At 43.7% G+C, this 20517-nt stretch overlaps 1 protein-coding gene across 1 annotated transcript in view; it reads right to left on the bottom strand.

The window, feature by feature from the left end:
* LOC144594411 (zinc finger protein ZFPM1-like) overlaps positions 1-20517 on the bottom strand; it is a 232677-nt gene that overhangs the window by 156398 nt on the left and 55762 nt on the right. Inside the window, 1 exon segment of the mRNA XM_078400864.1 lies at positions 2876-3007. Coding sequence (XP_078256990.1) covers positions 2876-3007 — 132 coding nt within the window.

Here is a 20517-nt window from a genome sequence, read left to right on the forward strand (position 1 = left end):
TCTCTAAAACTTTCAAATATTAATGTAATTTTGTAACTTCCAAGATGGCGGCGGATGTGAAGGGGAAAGTCAGCGGCTATGAACAGACTGAGGGCGTGCAGCGTAGGTTTGCTAGGTTAATTCCCGGAATGGCAGGATGTCATATGTTGAAAGACTGGAGCGACTGGGCTTGTATACACTGGAATTTAGAAGGATGAGAGGGGATCTTATCGAAACGTATAAGATTATTAAGGGGTTGGACACGTTGGAGGCAGGAAACATGTTCCCAATGTTTGGGAAGCTCAGAACAAGGGGCCACAGTTTAAGAATAAGGGGTAGGCCATTTAGAACGGAGATGAGGAAAAACTTTTTCAGTCAGAGAGTTGTGAATCTGTGGAATTCTCTGCCTCAGAAGGCAGTGGAGGCCAATTCTCTGAATGCATTGAAGAGAGAGCTAGATAGAGCTCTTAAGGATAGTGGAGTCAGGGGGTATGGGGAGAAGGCAGGAATGGGGTACTGATTGAGAATGATCAGCCATGATCACATTGAATGGCGGTGCTGGCTGAATGGCCTCCTCCTGCACCTATTGTCTATTGCCTGCAAGCTCACCTTCCATGCCCTAAAGTTCCAAGATCAGCTCAGGAGGTGGGACGCGGTGGCCTCGGTGCATGGAGGCGAAGGGGTGGTTGCGGGAGGCGATGGGCGACAGTTTACGGTGGTCATGGGTCACGGTGTTGGCGGAGGCAGTAGCCAGGTCAGCAACAAGTCGAGCTCCACCCACAGCAGCTGCCCAGAGCAGCGGAGGAGAAACAAATGGTATCCACGTTTCAGGGGCTTCATCAATCCAGCAACCTCAGGACACCGGCCCCAAGAGTGAGAAAATAAGGAACTGCATTTCCCCTTGTGCCAAGATTGGACATTTCACAGACTTGGAAGTTGCAAGATGGCCCTGGAATGTGGCAACTCCCTGCAGGCTGTTCCAGAAGAGGATCTAATGTACTCTTGTGTGGTATGATTTGATTAGATGGCAAGATTTTCACTGTATTTCACAATGTATTCACCCAGAGAGTTGTAAATCTGTGGAATTCTCCGCCACAGAAGGCAGTGGAGGCCAATTCAATGGATGTTTTCAAGAGAGACTGAGATATAGCTCTTGGGGCTAAAGGAATCAAGGGATATGGGGGGAAGGCAGGAACGGGGTACTGATTCTGGATGATCAGCCACCTACAATTCAACAATTTCAGGTATTTCATTAACTCGCCTTGCACAACAACTGGTCAAAGCTGTTGTAGCTAACTCAATTGCAATATTTACTCCACTCTTTCAACTAGACAGAACGACCTGCTGAGCATTTACTGTAGCTCGGACCCGCCTTGTACAGCTTTTACATGTCCCTTTGTATTTTGCCTCTTGCTCTTTCTCTCCCCATCTCTCAAAAACAGCTCTCATTAATCTATCAGCAGATGGCTTTATCATCTGTTTATCACTCTGGCAATCCTGGCCCCACCTTAGTGATATCCCCTAGTCTTATTCATTCCACCACCACTACAACTTACAAATAACTCTCTTTTCTATTTCTAATCAAAGGTCCTCAACCTTAACTGTTTCCCCCCCCCCCCCCCCCCCCCCCACCAACCCGGCCACAGATGCCACCTGACCAATTGAGCTTTTGTTTCTTTTAATGTCATAGTTTCAGCATCTGCAGGTTTTTTGATTTTCATTCTCTACATTCCATTTATTTTGTATAAAATGTACACATTTTATAAGAAATGTAGGGAATATAGACGAATGCGAATTATATATTTTAAACTTTCAATTGTTACTGTAGGCATTGCACATCAAATAAAATTTATGGATCTCTGAAGTATGTTCAAACCATCAAAGTGTTTTATAGACAATGTGATTTTTTTTTTTTTATGGGCACTATAATGGTAAGTTATTACAGGATGGCAATGGAATCATGCTGAAAATGGACAAAGAAATTGTTGTTTACTAAAGGGTAAAATGGTCAATTAGTTGACAAGCTAAATGTTGCCAAGACCCAGTCAATTCCTGTTTATGCACGGCCTGTTTCGGCAACTTGAATGCCCAGGAATGAAGAAGACTGCAAAAAGTTGTGAACACTGCCCAGTCCATCACGGGTACTGACCTCCCCACCATCGAAGGGATTTACAGGAGTCACTGCCTCAAAAAGGCAGCCAGCTTCATCAGAGACCCACACCATCCTGGTCACACACTCATTCCATCCCTGCCATAAGGAAGAAGGTACAGGAGCCTGAAAACTGTAAGGTACAGGTACAGCATCTTCCCCACAGCCATTGGGCTATTAATTACTACAATCTCAAGTAAGCTCTGAACTACATCGAGAGAGTGTGCATGTACATACACTGAACTTTTTATTATATTGTTTGCAGTGCACTCTGTTTACCTATTCTGTTGTGTGCTGTGAGTAAGAATTTCATTGTTCTATCTGGAACATGTTTACTGTTCAAGTTATGTGAAGAGAAAAATCAGATGATTTTCATTACTGCCAAGTTTATCAAACTAAAATACCTTGCACACAAACTCACAACAAAGCTTGGCATTTACACATGCGTAACTTTTACAAACATATTCACAACCAAATAACTACTCAGGAGAGAATTATGAAAGGAGTAGTGATTTCTGGTCTCACGGAGTCTGAGGGTAGATCCATGCTCGGGAATAATAGGTAGTTTGGCGTAGAATGAGGGGAGGGAAAAGGAGCAGGAGCTGATAAACCGATATGCTACAACTGAGAAACTTTTGTAATTTACTTATGATATCATATTTAGCGGTAGTGACATTAAATTTTGGGATTTCAAAACCTAACTTGCAAAAAAAGAGATGAGAATTGATAATTGTAGCATCATATTACCTTCACTATAAAAAGAACTTGATGTATCACAGTCTGCTGATTCATCGTGGTTTGAAGCTACTGTTTCCCTTTCAGACATATCGTTGTCATCAGTTAGATTCTCCTCTCCTTTCTCCATTTCATCAACGGAACCTTGAAATAAAAATAAAATTCTCTGCTCAATCTCACACACAGTGACACAAAGAATATGGCGTTTGAGAAGGCTTCTCGATTTAACATCAAAGCCCTTCAGCTCCACAAATGATCATGTCTCCTGTTAATCTATATAAAGATCATTTCTATAAAAAAATATTTTGCAGTAGTGTCTGACCATAGTAATTACAGTTCTGAAGGAAACTATTGAGCACATTGTGTCTGAATTTAAGCTAAGGTTTTCTACTGGTTGTCTATTAAGGGACTACTGTACATGAATTTAATTAGTAGAGAACTCCGGTTTCTATATTTAAATATCAGGATCGCCGATAAAAGTGAGGGAAATAATTACAGGTGTGCAGAAATTGTATGGAATGTATTGTTATTTTTTAATCAGAATCAGAATCAGAATAACCTTTATTGTCATCCAAAAATAATCTTTATTGTCATCCAAAAGTCTTTTGGACTTTTGGACATGAATAGACAATAGGTGCAGGAGGAGGCCCTTCGAGCCAGCACCGCCATTCAATGTGATCATGGCTGATCATTCTCAATCAGTACCCCGTTCCTGCCTTCTCCCCATACCCCCTGACTCCGCTATCCTTAAGAGCTCTATCTAGCTCTCTCTTGAATGCATTCAGAGAATTGGCCTCCACTGCCTTCTGAGGCAGAGAATTCCACCAATTCCATCAATAATGTTATGTAAAATTATTTTTATGATCAAGGCTTCAATTTTCTAAATTTTACTAGGCTGCTCAATAACACTACCCAAAGTTAATGTCAGCATAAATTAAATACTTAACTTCATTTTTGAAGCCAAGAATGGTCTGCATATTCAAGTTTAAAAAATTGATTCTCAGAATCTCACAAACTCAGCTTTTGAGTATTGCCAAGGATGACCAAGCTTAAGCCAGGCATTTAATTTCTTAATTTAAATTTCAAGCAAAATTAATTTCTTATGCTCTTACCAATTTTAATAGGGTTAATTGGCCTCAATCAGAAATAAGGACAAAGGCTACACTGCAAGACAAGCCAACTTTCAATTGTTATTACAGCAATAATAGCATTTAAATTTGGCCATTCGCACTGAATAAAAAATGATTATCAAAATTAACATAATTAATGTTTTATAAATTCTCATTCTTAAGATATGATTTAGTAGATCTACTTGTGCAAACAAAAGAGTCCGTTGAGAGATTACGAGAAATACAACTTATAATTGTCAATTGTGGGGAGGTTCCTGATTAAATAATTGCTTTAACAGGTTCATTTCCAGCATCGTGAAAATAAAGTATTTCAGAATTACTGCTTGGTTACGCGGGCGTGCGGGCTGAGTGAGTGGTGTCATTCAGTGCTTTGGGGGGGGCGGGGGGCTGGGGGGGTTGCACCATCAAAACCAGAGCCCCTTTTCACCCCAAATCAATCATTATGCATTCTACCGCAGAAATTATGAACGGCAATCAAATTCGGAAACCACGTCGACTCTTTCCCCATCTTTCTTCCTCCACAGGCAAAAGGGACAAATGTTAAAAAAAAACATTACTATCCTGGCAGATTCATTCATTTTCAACAGACAATGAAATCTAGCTTGCAAGGTTTAATTTCACCCTCGCTTTCTTATTATATATGATACATGAGCTGCAGGATTGTACAGTTTAAATGTGTAAATAAAGTGTAATATGGTTACATTTAAAATACCAAATCAAACAATTGCTGTTGCCATTACCGCACCAGTTCTTTGGGTATAAAACTAATGGACAGACTGTACTGTGAGGAACATCAGATTCTTGGACATGTCTCACAATGCCCCTGAATATTAAACATAGAAACATAGAAAATAGGTGCAGGAGTAGGTCATTCGGCCTTTTGAGCTTGTATTCACTGGAATTTAGGGGGGATCTTATAGAAACATCTAAAATTCTTAAGGGATTGGACAGGCTAGATGCAGGAAAAATGTCATTAGCATTCAATATGATCACGGCTGATCATCCAAAATCAGTACCCCGTTCCTGTTTCCCCCCCCATATCCCTTGATTCCATTAGCCCCAAGAGCTATAACGAACTCTCTCTTGAAAACATCCAGTCAATTGGCTTCCACTGCCTTCTGCGGCAGAGAACACCACAGATTCACAAACTTTGGGGTGAAAAAGTTTTTCCTCATCTCAGTCTTAAATGGCCTACCCATAATTCTCAAACTGTGACCCCTGGTTCTGGACTCCCTCTACATTAGGAACATTTTTCCTGCATCTAGCCTGTCCAATCCCTTAAGAATTTTAGATGTTTCTATAAGATCCCCCCTAAATTCCAGTGTATACAAGCTCAGTCGATCCATTCTTTCATCATATGATAGTCCCGCCATCCCGAGAATTAACCTTGTGAACCTACACTGCACTCCCTCAATAGCAATGATGTCCTTCCTCAAATTAGGAGACAAAATTGCACACAATACTCCAGGTGTGGTCTCGCCCACCAGGGCCCTACACAACTGCAGTAGGATCTCCTTGCTCCTAAACTCAAATCCTCTCACAATGAAGGCCAACATGCCATTTGCTTTCTTCACTGCCTGCTGTACCTGCATGCGTACTTTCAGTGGCTGATGTACAAGCATACCCAGGTCTCGTTGCACCTTCCCTTTTCCTAATCTGACGCCATTCAGATAATAATCTGCCTTCCTGTTCTTGCCACCAAGGTGGATAACCTCACATTCTTCCACATTATACTGCATCTGCCCACTCACCTATCCTGTCCAAGTCACCCTGCAGCCTCATAGCATCCTCCTCACAGTTCACACTGCCACCCAGCTTTGTGTCATTTGCATATGTTGTGCGTTATATTGTCAATATTGTGCATTAAGTAATCTCAGGGCAATTAGCCGCACTATTTTGTACAGGAAGGAACAGCAGTTGCTGGTTTACACCGAAGAGAGGCACAAAATACTGGAGTAACTCAGCGGGACAGGTAACATCACCGGATAAAAGGAACGGGTGACTTTTCGGGTTGAGTCCCTTCATCAGACTCTTCAGTCTTCAGATTCTTCAGTCTGAAGAAGGGTCTCAACCTGAAACATCATCCATTCCTACTTTCCAGAGATGCTGCCTGTCCCACTGAGTTACTCCAGTATTCTGTGTGTATCTACACTATTTTGTTCAGCAGATCTGTGCAAAATACTGATACCGGCAATGGAATTCCCATTGATTTACTACCAATCAGCATCATTTCAAAAATATGTCTGCATTTCAAATGAAAATTTGAATTAGGCACTGCTCTATCCTTGTGTGGATATTGAGAGAGTGTTGTGGGATTCTGGTTGTGTGACATGTCTTTTTCAAATTGCTCCTAAACACCTTTCAACCACCATGAATTTCAACCTCTTAACCTCTGCCACTCTCTCCTAATTTGCATCAAGTCACATTGGAGTGGTCATTCCTGCACTCCACAGCTTCCCATTTTACCTGCATCTTGCCTTTAAATACTTTGAAATCATAATTTCAAATCCCATCGTGGCTTCAAACCTCCCTATGTCTTTTATTCCAGCCCAACAATCATCTGAAATAGAGGACAAGACACAAAAAGTCGGAGTAACTCAGCAGGTCAGGCAGCATCTCTGGAGAGAAGGAACGGGTGATGTTTCAGGTCGAGGCCCTTCTTCAGGCCCTTCTATTGAGGGCGTGCAGCGTAGGTTTACTAGGTTAATTCCCGGAATGGCGGGACTGTCATATGTTGAAAGACTGGGGCGACTAGGCTTGTATACACTGGAATTTAGAAGGATGAGAGGAGATCTTATCGAAGCGTATAAGATTATTAAGGGGTTGGACACGTTAGAGGCAGGAAACATGTTCCCAATGTTGGGGGAGTCCAGAACAAGAGGCCACAGTTTAAGAATAAGGGGTAGGCCATTTAGAACGGAGATGAGGAAAAACTTTTTCAGTCAGAGAGTTGTGAATCTGTGGAATTCTCTGCCTCAGAAGGCAGTGGAGGCCAATTCTCTGAATGCATTGAAGAGAGAGCTAGATAAAGCTCTTAAGGATAGCGGAGTCAGGGGGTATGGGGAGAAGGCAGGAACGGGATACTGATTGAGAATGATCAGCCATGATCACATTGAATGGCGGTGCTGGCTCGAAGGGCCGAATGGCCTCCTCCTGCACCTATTGTCTATTCAGACTGATCCGAATCATCCAAAATATCTGTACGTCAAAAATGGAAGGGGTGAAACATAGCTAACAGTTCTTCTTGGGGAAACCAAGTGTGTAATGGCTGGCTACGTGCGGAACACCTCCATTCAGTGCACCACCTCAACCCTCTGCTACTGGCTGTTGATGCTTCAAGGAAGCTCCCCAGTAAGGCTTATCTGTTGATTATAAACTTTAGAGCCATCCCAATAAAACATTAAATGATCCAATTCTTAACTCACTTTTTCTCCCAGACAACAGCTATTTGGAATTATCTTTTTTTTTACCATTGATACTTCCTCTGGTCCCATCCTTTGTTCCTTTGCCATTAAACCATCATCTCTTTTTAACTTTAATCCCTTCAATGTTCCAATATTTCAGACTTCATCCTGTCCTTTCTTCACTGTCTCAGAGACCCTTCTTCAGACTGAAAGTCTGGGGAAAGGGAAACGAGAGATATAGACGGCGATTTATAGAGATATAGAACAAATGAAAGAAAGATATGTGAAAAAGTAAAAATAATAAAGGAAACAGGCCATTGTTAGCTGTGGGCTAGGTGAAAATGAGCTATCTCTCTCTATATCACTGTCCATATCTCTCATTTCCCTTTCCCCTAACTCAGTCTGAAGAAGCAGCCTCGATCCGAAACGTCACCTAGTCATTTTCTCCAGAGATGCTGTCTGACTTGCTGAGTTACTCCAGATTTCTGTGTCTATCTTTGGTTTAAACAAGCATCTGCACTTCCTTCCTACACATTTTGTCTGTGTTAATAGAAATAAGTTTCATTTGAAGCCTCTTTATCAGAAGTCATTTTCTACATCTCTCCAAGAGAGAGTATTCCAAAAGATTCACCACTCTCTGACCAAAGGAATGTTTACTCACAGGTCAGTCCGCCTGGACCTACCTGATCTCCCGGTTGCCAAACACTTCAATTCCCCTTCCCATTCCCACACTGACCTTTTGATTTATTCACAAAATGTTGGAGTAACTCAGCAGGTCAGGCAGCATCTCGGGAGAGAAGGAATGGGTGAAGTTTCGGGTACAGGCCATCGCCTGCTGAGTTACTCCAGCATTTTGTGAATAAATCGATTTGTACCAGCATCTGCAGTTATTTTCTTATACTTTTTTTTAATTTTTTATCCCACACTGACCTTTATGTCCTGGGCCTCCTCCATTGTCAGAGTGAGGCCAAACGCAAATTGTTGGGACAACATCTCATGTTTCGCCTGGGCAGCTTACAACCCAGTGGTATGAAAAATTATTTCTCTAACTTCAAGTAACCCTTGCATTCCCTCTCTCTCCGTCCCTCCCCCACCCAAGTCGTACCAGTTTCAAAATCAGCTTGTTGAGTCTCATTGTTTGTACTTGTTGTCACTGAGCACACAGCTAACAATGGCCTGTATCCTTTATCATTGTTACGTTTGTGCATATCTTTCATTCATTTGTTCTATATCACTCTGAATTACTGTCTATATCTCTCATTTCCCTTTCCCCTGACTATCAGTCTGAAGAAGAGTCTCGACCCGAAACGTCACCCATTCCTTCTCCCCAGAGATGCTGTCTGACCCACTGAGTTACCCCAGCTTTTTGTGTCTACTTATTTTACTTCTAAAACATTTTTAGTGCAAGGCTTGCAGGAGATGCATTGACTTTAAAATAATTCAATGCTCTAGCCTCAGTCTAATTTACACTGAAATGTTTTTTAAAATGAGATAAAAACCCACCCAAAACATGTGGAAACCCTTCTACAAAATAAGTAAGTCATTTATGTAGTTTAACAGCAAAGTTCTGCAAGCTTCAAGCATGTATCTTCATTTATCAAAGTACATCAGAAATTACAACAGAAAGCGTTGATAAGATCTGATCTGGAGCCACATAACCCAATATTAGTTTGGAAGCAGGGAACATGCGTGAGGGCTACTTCACAATTAGGAAACCCAGAATGAACAAACCTCAGGAATATAAAATGTAATTTAAAAAACTCTCAAAAATCAAATTAAGAGGAGATACATAAGACCAGACTACATCAGGGAGGTAGAGATCAAAGGTGGGGGGGGGGGTGGGGGGGGGGAGGTATAGAGGCAAGAAACATGTTCCCAATGTTGGGGGAGTCCAGAACCAGGGGCCACAGTTAAAGAATAAGGGGTAGGCCATTTAGAACGGAGATGAAGAAAAACTTTTTCAGTCAGAGAGTTGTGAATCTGTGGAATTCTCTGCCAGAGAAGGCAGTGGAGGCCAATTCTCTGAATGCATTCAAGAGAGAGCTGGATAGAGCTCTTAAGGATAGCGGAGTCAGGGGGTATGGGGAGAAGGCTGGAACAGGGTACTGATTGTGAATGATCAGCCATGATCACATTGAATGGCGGTGCTGGCTCGAAGGGCCGAATGGCCTACTCCTGCACCTATTGTCTATTGTTTTCAAGAGAGAGTTAGAGTTAAAGATAGTGGAGTCAAGGGATATGGGGAGAAGGCAAGAACAGGGGATCTGATTGTGGATGATCAGCCATGATCACAGTGAATGGCAGTGCTGGCTCGATGGGCCGAATGGCCTACTCCTGCACCTATTGTCTATTGAGGTCTTGGGGCAGATGGCAGAAAGATCTTCAAGAGTCACGTTGAAGACTGCAGCCAGGGAGGCATTGCTCCACTCCCTGTATACCCATGGTTTGTGCAGCCAAGTACAACGCCAACTCAATCTTTACGTTCGATGATGATACCACGGTTGTCGGCCGGATCAACACCGATGATGCCACAGAATACAGCAAAGAGATCGAGAACCTTGAGACACGGTGTCAGAAAAACAGCCTGGCCCTTGGTGTCAGTCAGCAAGACGAAAGAGCTGGTTGTTGACCTGAGGAAGCCAAGGTGGGGAGGGCGTGAACAATCAACGGTACTGGTCATGAGGTGGTTAAAAACCCCAAATTCCTCGGCACCCATATCACCTGCCACCCAACATGGCCCATTCACAATGACGCAGTGATCAACGGACCACATCACTTTCAGGAGGCTTACAAGGTTCAGCATTCCCACAAGCATTCCCTTGAACTTCTACACCTGCACGATTCAGTTCAGTTTAGTTTATTGTCACGTGTACCGAGGTACAGTGAAAAGCTTTTGTTGCGTGTTAACCAGTCAGCAGAAAGACAATACATGATTACAATCGAGCCATTTACAGTGTACAGATACATGATAAGGGAATAACGTTTAGTGCAAAGGTAAAGCCAGCAAATTCCAATCAAGGATAGTCGGAAGGTCACCATAGAGGTAGATAGTAGTTCAGCACTGCTCTCTGGTTGTGGTAAGATGATCGAGTTGCCTGATAACAGCTGGGAAGAAACTGTCCCTGAATCTGGAGGTGTGCGGTTTCACACTTCTATACCTTTTGCCCGATGGGAGAGGGGAGAAGAGGGAGTGGCCAGGGTGCGACTCGTCCTTGATTATGCTGCTGGCCTTGCTGAGGCAGCGTGAGGTGTAAATGGAGTCAGGGGAATAAATAGAAGGGAGGTTGGTTTGTTCAAGTTCAAGTTCAAAAATACTTTATTTGTCCCCTTGGGGCAATGTGATGGTCTGGGCTGCGTCCACAATTCGCTTCATTTTCTTGCGGTCTTAGATGGAGCTGTTCCCAAACCAAGCTGTGATGCATCCTGACAAAAACTTTCTATGGTACATCTGTAGAAGTTGGTGAGAGTTGTCGGGGACACGCCAAACTTCCTAAGCCTTGTAAGGAGGTTGATGCATTGGTGTGCTTTCTTGGTCATTGCTTCATTACGGGTGGTCCAGGAGAAGTTGTTGGTGATATTGACTCCTAGGAGTTTGAAGCTTACCCTACCATCTCTACTTTAACACTGTCAATGCAAACTGGGGTGCAACTGCTTTGCTTCCTGAAGTTGATCACTATCTCCTTTGTCTTGCTAACATTGAGAGAAAGGTTGACATTCGACACCAGGACATGAGGTTCCCAAACACCTTCCTGTACTCTGCCTCATCATTATTTGTTATCTGGCCCACAATGGTGGTGTCGTCTGCGAATTTCAAAATTGAATTAGTTTTGTAGATGGCTGCACAGTTGTGGGCGTACAAGGAGTAAAGAAGGGGGCTGAGAACGCATCCTTGCCGATCACCAGTGTTGAGGATTATCGTGAAGGATGATTTGCTCCCCATCCTCACTGATTGGGGTCTGTTGGTCAGGAAGTCGAGGATCCAGTTGCAGAGAAGAGTGCTGACAAGTCCTGCGTGTTTGTCGATGAGCATGGATGGTACAATGGTATTAAAGGCAGAGCTGTCATCAATGACAAATAGTCTGACGCAGATGTCTGTCTTCTCCAGGTGTTCTGGGAATGAGTGTAGGGCTAGGGCGATGGCATCGTCCTTGGACCTGTTGTGATGGTAGGTGAACTGCAGTGGGTCAAGGCCGCTGGGTGGACTGGATTTAATGTGTTCCATAACCCGCCTCTCAAAACATTTCATGATGGTGGATGTCTGGGCCACTGGGGACTGTAGTCGCATGAGATCTTGCTTTTATTCAGCACTGAGATGTTGGTGGTCTTCTTAGAAACATAGAAACGTAGAAAATAGGTGCAGGAGTAGGCCATTTGGCCCTTCGAGCCTGCACCGCCATTCAAAATGATCATGGCTGATCATCCAACTCAGTATCCTGTACCTGCCTTCTCTCCATACCCCCTGATCCCTTTAGCCACAAGGGCCACATCTAACTCCCTCTTAAATATAGCCAATGAACTGGCCTCAACTACCTTCTGTGGCAGAGAATTCCACAGATTCACCACACTCTGTGTGAAAAAAAACTTTCTCATCTCGGTCCTAAAAGACTTCCCCCTTATAATAATAATAATAATAATAATAATAATAATAATATTCATTTATTGTCATTGCAACGAGTACAACGAAATTAAAAAATAGCCAATCCTGACGGTGCGTACAAACATATATGCAATAAATGCAAAAACAAATAAATACATAAATACAATTAAATACAATTATATTAAGTACAAGATTTTTTAACGGTGTTGCCTAGTGCAAAGGTAGTGTTCAGTTCTCGTATGGCCCTGGGGTAAAAACTGTTCTTAAGTCTGTTTGTTCGGGATTTGATCGACCTGAAATGTATTAAGCAGGTGGGTTTCTCAGAACAGAGAAGGAAGAGATTAAAGATGTCCACGAACACTCCCGCTAGCTGGTCCGTGCAGTTACTAAGGACACGTCCAGGAACTCCGTCTGGGCCAGTTGCTTTAAGGTGCATGCCTGGAACTTGGGTGGGAGACTGGAGATGATGCCAAAGAAATCTTTGCTTGCTGGGCAAATAATTGGGGGGGGATGAGGTAAGGGCAACCAAATCACCCATTCATACCGAACAAGTTGCACGAAGGGGTGGGACATCAACAATGAATTTAAAAGAATAAATTATACAGAAATATGCCAAGGGCTCTTTTCATTTTCCAGGGTATTTCTGGAACACAAAGCAGTTTTAACAGAGAATAGGGCCTGATAATGTGTGCTAAATAGCTTTGGGGATAAATGACAATAGACAATAGACAATGGGTGCAGGAGTAGGCCATTCAGCCCTTCGAGCCAGCACCGCCATTCAACGCGATCATGGCTGATCACTCTCAATCAGTACCCCATTCCTGCCTTCTCCCCATACCCCCTCACTCCGCTATCCTTAAGAGCTCTATCCAGCTCTCTCTTGAAAGCATCCAACGAACTGGCCTCCACTGCCTTCTGAGGCAGAGAATTCCACACCTTCACCACTCTCTGACTGAAAAAGTTCTTCCTCATCTCCGTTCTAAATGGCCTACCCCTTATTCTTAAACTGTGGCCCCTTGTTCTGGACTCCCCCAACATTGGGAACATGTTTCCTGCCTCTAATGTGTCCAATCCCCTAATTATCTTATATGTTTCAATAAGATCCCCCCTCATCCTTCTAAATTCCAGTGTATACAAGACTAGTCATCCCACAAATACATTCAAGATCTTAACGAGGAGAAAAAAAAACTATCACGATTAACTTAGATTTATAATGAAATTCCACCTGTAGTTTATTAAAAACATGTGTTAAATATGAAGGAAATCTCATCTACTAAATATGGAAGCAATCTCTTCCTGCTGCAAAACAGATAGAGAGAGTTCAAGGCAACAGTCTCAGCTGTTCCTTTGCACTTATTAAAAACTCATATTTCTCATCACTTACCGACACAGGGAGAATTGTTCACCAAAGTCACCAATAGGGAGAGAATTGTTTGAAGAATTATAGTGCAAGATCAATACATTGGTATTTAATTGCATTAAACTATAATATTAACCGCATGGCTTGATCTCATGAGATATCAGAAAAAAAAACCTTTTCCTGTTCTGATTCCACTCAGTTTGTTGAGTAATGTCTCAAAATAGGTTGGTCCATTCCCAGAAAATGCGGTGCTGGAATATTGGGTGTCTGGGAATTCAACTATTCTTTCCTTTTGTGGTGACATCATGGTCCTTACCCTTCATCCCACCAGCCTCCGCTTCCAACACATTATACTCTGAATCAGTCTGAAGAAGGGTCTCGACCAGAAACGTCACCCATTCCTTCTCTCCCGAAATACTGCCTGACCCGCTGAGTTACTCCAGCATTTTGTGTCAACCTTATACAAGACCCTGACATCTCCGTCACCTCCAATGTGATCCCACCACAAGTCACATTTAGTTTCGTTTAGTTTAGAGATACAGCGCGGTTCGGCCCACCGGGTCCGCGCCGACCAGCGATCCCCGCACATTAACACCATCCCACACACACTAGGGACAATTTTTACATTGACCAAGCCAATTAACCTACAAACCTGTCTTTGGAGTGTGGGAGGAAACCGAAGATCTCGGAGAAAACCCACGCAGGTCACGGGGAGAACTTACAAACTCCGTACGGACAATACCTGTAGTCGGGATCGAACCCGGGTCTCCGGCGCTGCATTGGCTGTAAGGCGGCAACTCTACCGCTACGCCCCTTACATCTTCCCCTTCTACTTTCCGCAGAGACCACCCCCCCCTGCAATAACACCTTGGTTCAGAAGGCAGTGGAGGCCAATTCTCTGAATGTATTCAAGAGAGAGCTAGATAGAGCTCTTAAGGATAGCGGAGTCAGGGGGTATGGGGAGAAGGCAGGAACGGGGTACTGATTGAGAATGATCAGCCATGATCACACTGAATGGCGGTGCTGGATCGAAGGGCCGAATGGCCTCCTCCTGCGCCTATTGTCTATTCACTCTTCTCTTCCCGCTGTGCCATCGGGGATAACCCCAGGTTCAGCAGCAACCACACTAACACACACACGAGGGTGAACTCACATGATGCGCTTCATTTACAGAGGTAAGGAGGTCTAGGATGGCACGGGTGCGCGGTCCCTCCACTTCAGGGCACATGTGAGGAGTCACTGGCAATCTCAAGCTTGTCGCGGCAGCTCACCCTTGGTTTCGAAGGATCTCGGGCTTCTCCCCACAGTTCACCCTTGTCAGGTCGCACGCAAACCGGAGGAACAACACCTCATACTGAACTTGAATTCTCTCATTTTTTGGTAACTAAACTAGAGAGATCTCTAGGGGCTAGTGGAATCAAGGGATATGGGGAGAAGACAGGCACGGGTTACTGACTGTGGATGATCAGCCATGACCGTACCCTACGTAACTCCCTGGTCCACTCGTCCCTTCTTACCCAAACCACCCAATCCCCGGGCACTTTCCCCTGCAACCGCACGAGATGCAACACTTGTCCCTTTACCTCCCCCCTCAACTCCATCCAAGGACCCAAACAGTCTTTCCAGGTGAGACAGAGGTTCACCTGCACCTCCTCCAACCTCATCTATTATACTGATCTCCCGGTGGCTGAGCACTTCAACTCCCCCTCCCACTCCCAGTCTGACCTTTCTGTCATGGGCCTCCTCCAGTGCCATAGTGAGGCCCACCGGAAATTGGAGGAACAGCACCTCATATTTCGCCTGGGCAGCTTGCACATTGACAATGCTCAGTATGAACATTGACTTCTCCAACTTTAGATAGTTCCTCTGTCCCTCTCTTCCCCTCGTCCTTCCCAGTTCTCCCTCTATCTTCCAGTCTCTACCTATATCCTTCCTTTGTCCCGCCCACCTGACATCAGTCTGAAGAAGGGTCTCGACCCGAAACGTCACCCATTCCTTCTCTCTCGAGATGCTGCCTGACCTGCTGAGTTACTCCAGCATTTTGTGAAATAAATACCCTCGATTTGTACCAGCATCTGCAGTTATTTTCTTACACTACATGATCACAATGAATGGCGGTGCTGGCTCGAAGGGTCAAATGGCCTCCTCCTGCACCTATTTTCGATGTTTCTATGTAACTTGCAAACAACCTCGCCCCTCTTCTTTTCCTCATGCTCTACACCTTGCCCTACTTGAATGCACAAACATTTCCTAGTTTCCCCTTCCACCTATATTCCTTCCTCTAGCTTCATATTTCACATCTATTCTCTCCTCATCTCACATTTTTTGTCTTTTCATCTCTGGCCTTTGTCCAAACATCTGCCGATCACAGTCCCCTCTCACCCGAGGGGTATCCACCTAAGGACTTGCCAGGCTTTGTCCTTCCCCCCCTCCCCCCACCTCTCATCCAGCTTTCTCTCTTACCCCCCCCCCTCACCCTCACTACAATCAGTCTGAAGTGACCCAAAATGTCGCCTATCCCGCTGAGGTACTCCACCATTTTGAGTCTGCGTGTTTGACCTGCTGAGTTATTCCAGCACTTTATGCTTTTTTTTGTAAACCAGATTCTGCAGTTCCTTGGGTCTTCATGGCTCATTGATTACCGCGAGGCGATATCTAGCAATTTTTTTTCAATTGTCTGGCAGATTTACAAATTGCGCATGAAGATTTCAGGCACAAAATAACTAATATGAATGTGTCAAACTTTAAAATACACAGTAAGCAACAAAGGAGAGTTTCACTGTTCTGCAAATCGAACGTTTACATTCGGGCTTACATTACATCGGCATTCAGGTGAGTGATCACGATTAGCAGCTCCACAGACTACCCCTCTTGACCCATTTACTGCCTTAAACCTTTTGAACAGGGACGGGGTTAGAAGTAATGCATTTCAATTAAATATTGGGAAATGCAATTCCAGTATCCTTGGGTTCAACCACAAACTCTGTTTCTTGGCCACTGATTCTACACAAGCTGGGCCAGTGTTCAGAACCCCCAACTTGGTGCATAACTTGAGCAGAGCTACCAACCATATTAGTTTCCAATCACCAAATATGCTTATCGGTATAACATTACCCTCCTGCCCGGCAATTGTGGAATTATTTGCCACAAAAGGCCGTGGAGGCCATCAATGGATATTTTTAAGGCAGAGGTAGATAGATTCTTGATTAGTACGGGTGTCAGGGGTTATGGGGAGAAGGCAAGAGAATGGGGTTAGGAGGGAGAGATAGATCAACCATGAGTGAATGGCGGAGCAGATTTGATGGACTGAATGGTCTAATTCTGCTTCTATCCCATATGACCAGTCATACCACACAAACAGCCCCCCCCCGGCCCAACTCGCCCATGTCAACCAAGATGCCCTATTCTAAGCTAGTCCCTTTTGACTGCACGTGGTCTATTTCCTTCTTGGCCTTTCCTACCAGTGAATCTATCCAAATGACTTGCAATTCACTGGAGTTTAGAAGGACGAGAGGGGATCTTATAGAGACGTATAAAATTATAAAAGGACTGGACAAACTAGATGGGGGGAAAAATGTTCCCGATGTTGGGGGAGTCCAGAACCAGGGGCCACAGTCTAAGAATAAAGGGGAGGCCATTTAAAACTGAGGTGAGAAGAAACGTTTTCACCCAGAGAGTTGTGAATTTGTGGAATTCTCTGCCACAGAAGGCAGTGGAGGCCAATTCACTGGATGAATTTAAAAGAGAGTTAGATAGAGCTTTAGGGGCTAGCGGAATCAAGGGATATGGGGAGAAGGCAGGCACAGGTTACTGATCGTGGATGACCAGCCATGATCACAATGAATGGTGGTGTTGGCTCGAAGGGCCAAATGGCCTCCTCCTGCACCTAATTTCTATGTTTCTAATGTTGTTATTGTATCTGCTTCAAAAACCCATCCGGCAGCTTGTTCCATAGTCCCACCATCCTCTATGTGGAAAACGTTGTCTCTCAGGTTCCAATCAAATTTCCTCTCTCAGCTGCTCCAACTCCTGTGCTCCAAAGAATACAATCCTAGTCTGCCCGACCTTTCTCTGTAGCTCAGGCCACTTGAGTCCTGACAAAATCCTCGTAAATTGCCCCAAAGTTCTTTCAAATTAATAGACAATAGGTACAGGAATAGGCCATTCAGCCCTTCGAGCCAGCACCGCCAATCAATGTGATCATGGCTGATCATTCACAATCAGTACCCCATTCCTGCCTTCTCCCCATACCCCCTGACTCCACTATCTTTAAGAGCTCTATCTAGCTCTCTCTTATGTCTAATGACATCTTTCTTATCACATGGTGACAAACACTGAACAAAATACTCCAATTGAGGCCTCATCCAATATCATGTACAATTGTAATATAACATCCCAACTTCTATTCTCAATTCACTGCATCGTGAAAACTAGCATGGCAATATCTTTCTTCAACAATGTACCTGCCTGCCACATCACACTCAGGGTACTATGAACTTGTACTCCAACATCCCTCTGCTCTACCAGTCACTGTGAAAGTCTATCTTTCTACCCTGGTTCGACTTCCCAAAATGCAACCACTCACACTTATCTCATTTAAACTTCATACCCATTCCTTTCCACACTTGCCCAGCTGATCAGAATCAAACTGTAACTCTTGATAGCCATCTTCACTGCCAATTATCCCGTCTATTTTTGCATTAAGTGCAAACTTACTAATCGTGCCTTGTACATTCTATCCAATATCGTTGATACAGATGATAAACATCATCCCCGGATGGATGGATGACAGGCCTCCAGTCCGATAAATAATCTTCCACCACCATCCTCTGTTTCCTACTGTTAAGCCAATTCTGCATATAGTTAGGCACCCATTCTTATCAGTGCCACTGCTTCTTGCTCCATCCCCTCATCTGCTGTTCAACATCTCATCATTACAACTTAAACGCACCCAATAATGGTCATGTGAAGGATCTGTGGCCCTTTTACCGGGTTAAAGATGCCACATAATGACATTGTAATAACGCTGTGTTTCTTCTCTACATCAGTTTTCCATTCCCCAAATGTTCAATAAACAGCAGATCCAGTGTTGATCGATGTTTAGTCTATCTGTTAGACTGCTAAATCATTTTTTCTAAATTAAGTGGGTTTCTGCTAGAAGTTGTTATTATTATTATTTATATATGTTTGTGTAAAGAATATGAAAAAATACCCAGATACAAATACAATTGTTAGAGTTTAGTTTAGTTTAGAGATACAGAGCGGAACCAGGCCCTTCGGCCCACCGGGTCCGCGCTAACCAGCGATCCCCGCACATTAACACAATCCTACACCCACTAGGGACAAGTTTTACATTTACCAAGCCAATTAACCTACAAACCTGTACGTCTTTGGAGTGTGGGAGGAAACCGAAGATCTCGGTCACGGGGAGAACATACAAACTCCGTACAGACAGCAACCGTAGTCGGCATAGAACCCGGGTCTCCAGCGCTGCATTCGTTGTAAGGCAGCAACTCTACCGCTGCGCCACCGTGACCGCCCATAATTTTGATGAGCTTTACAAGTTTTTAAGTCACCTACATCCTGCATACAACAACTTACATGCAACAATAGCTTGTCCCATCAAGATCCAATTCAAACGATTACTGTTGAAGAATGTTTAGATTAACCCTCACCCTCAAAAAAGCACATGTGGAAGAAAAATTAGTATACAAAATGTTGGAGTAACTCAACGGGACAGGCAGCATCTCTGGAGAGAAGGAATGGGTGATGTTTCTGTGCGATGTCATCATCTTGTTTCAGGTTATAATATTCATTTGAGTAGCAGGCCATCAAAAGTAAAATTACTCACAAAACATCACCCATTCCTTCTCTCCAGAGATGCTGCCTGTCCCGCTGAGTTACTCCAGCGTTTTGTGTCTATTTTCGGTGTAAACCAGCATCTGCAGTTCCTTCCTACACAGATAAATTAGTATGTTCCTTTGGAATCTCATGGCCAGATCAAAAGATGTGCCACTCAGGATGGATCCCAAGGAAGGCAATTCAAAAAATCTCCATTCATCCGTTTAAATATTTTTTAAAAACTAATTTATTTGGTTGTCACATCCCCTATTACCCCAATGATGGCATTCATTTGCAATTTAAATGATGATAGCTTCCACCTCCATTTTCCTGGCAGTGTGTTTCAATGTTTAATGATGCATCCAGAAATCTCTTCTCATCCCAGTTATAAATATGCCTTCCTCTAATGGCCTGTAGCCTCAACACAATATTCCAGATTTACTGTTTCTGTGCTATGTTTCAGGTTATAATGTCCATTTGCGCAGCAGGCCATCAAAAGTAAAATTACTCACAAAGCTAAAGATAGACATTCTCAGCAGCTGTCAATGCACTGTTAAGAACATGTCTCGTATTAAATATTTTATATGGTTACTCACTTTCCCCCTTTGCAGACGACATAGCTCTCCTTTCACACACACACAGAGAGATACAAATGCAGGAGAAGACAGACAGACTCTTACAAGTTGCAACAAAACTTGGTCTTACACCCAATACAGCAAAGACACAGGTGATGAGGATCCACTCCAAAACCAGCAACCCTATCCTCATGCACAGCACTGCCCTGGAGGAGGTAGAAACATTCACATACCTAGGCAGTCTTGTGGACACCACCGGAGGGGCAGATGCAGACATAAAAAGCAGAATCAATAAGGCTCGGGTGGTGTTTAACATGCTCAGGAACATCTGGAGCTCAAAATACATCTCAACCAATGCCAAAATACACATCTTTAATTCAAATGTGAAGCAGGTGATGCTGTATGGATCAGAGACATGGAAAACAACAAAACACACAGCAAATAGGCTGTAAACATTCATTAACACCTGCCTCAGGGGAATACTAAACATCTGGAGGAGAGACAAAGTAAGCAATGTGGACCTGTGGAAAAGAACAAGCCAGGATCCCATTGACTTACAAATTCGAAGAAGAAAATGGAGTTGGATTGGACACACCCTCAGAAAACCTGCCACAAACATCACCCGGCAAGCCCTGAAATAGAACCCCCAAGGAAAAGAGGTCGCCCCAGGAACAGCTGGAGAAGAGGGGTCCAGGCAGAAATGTCTGGGAGTGGGTTCAACTGGGGAGATCTCGAAAGAACTGCCAA

This window comes from Rhinoraja longicauda, chromosome 6, assembly GCF_053455715.1.
Source record: "Rhinoraja longicauda isolate Sanriku21f chromosome 6, sRhiLon1.1, whole genome shotgun sequence".
NCBI lineage: Eukaryota > Metazoa > Chordata > Chondrichthyes > Rajiformes > Arhynchobatidae > Rhinoraja > Rhinoraja longicauda.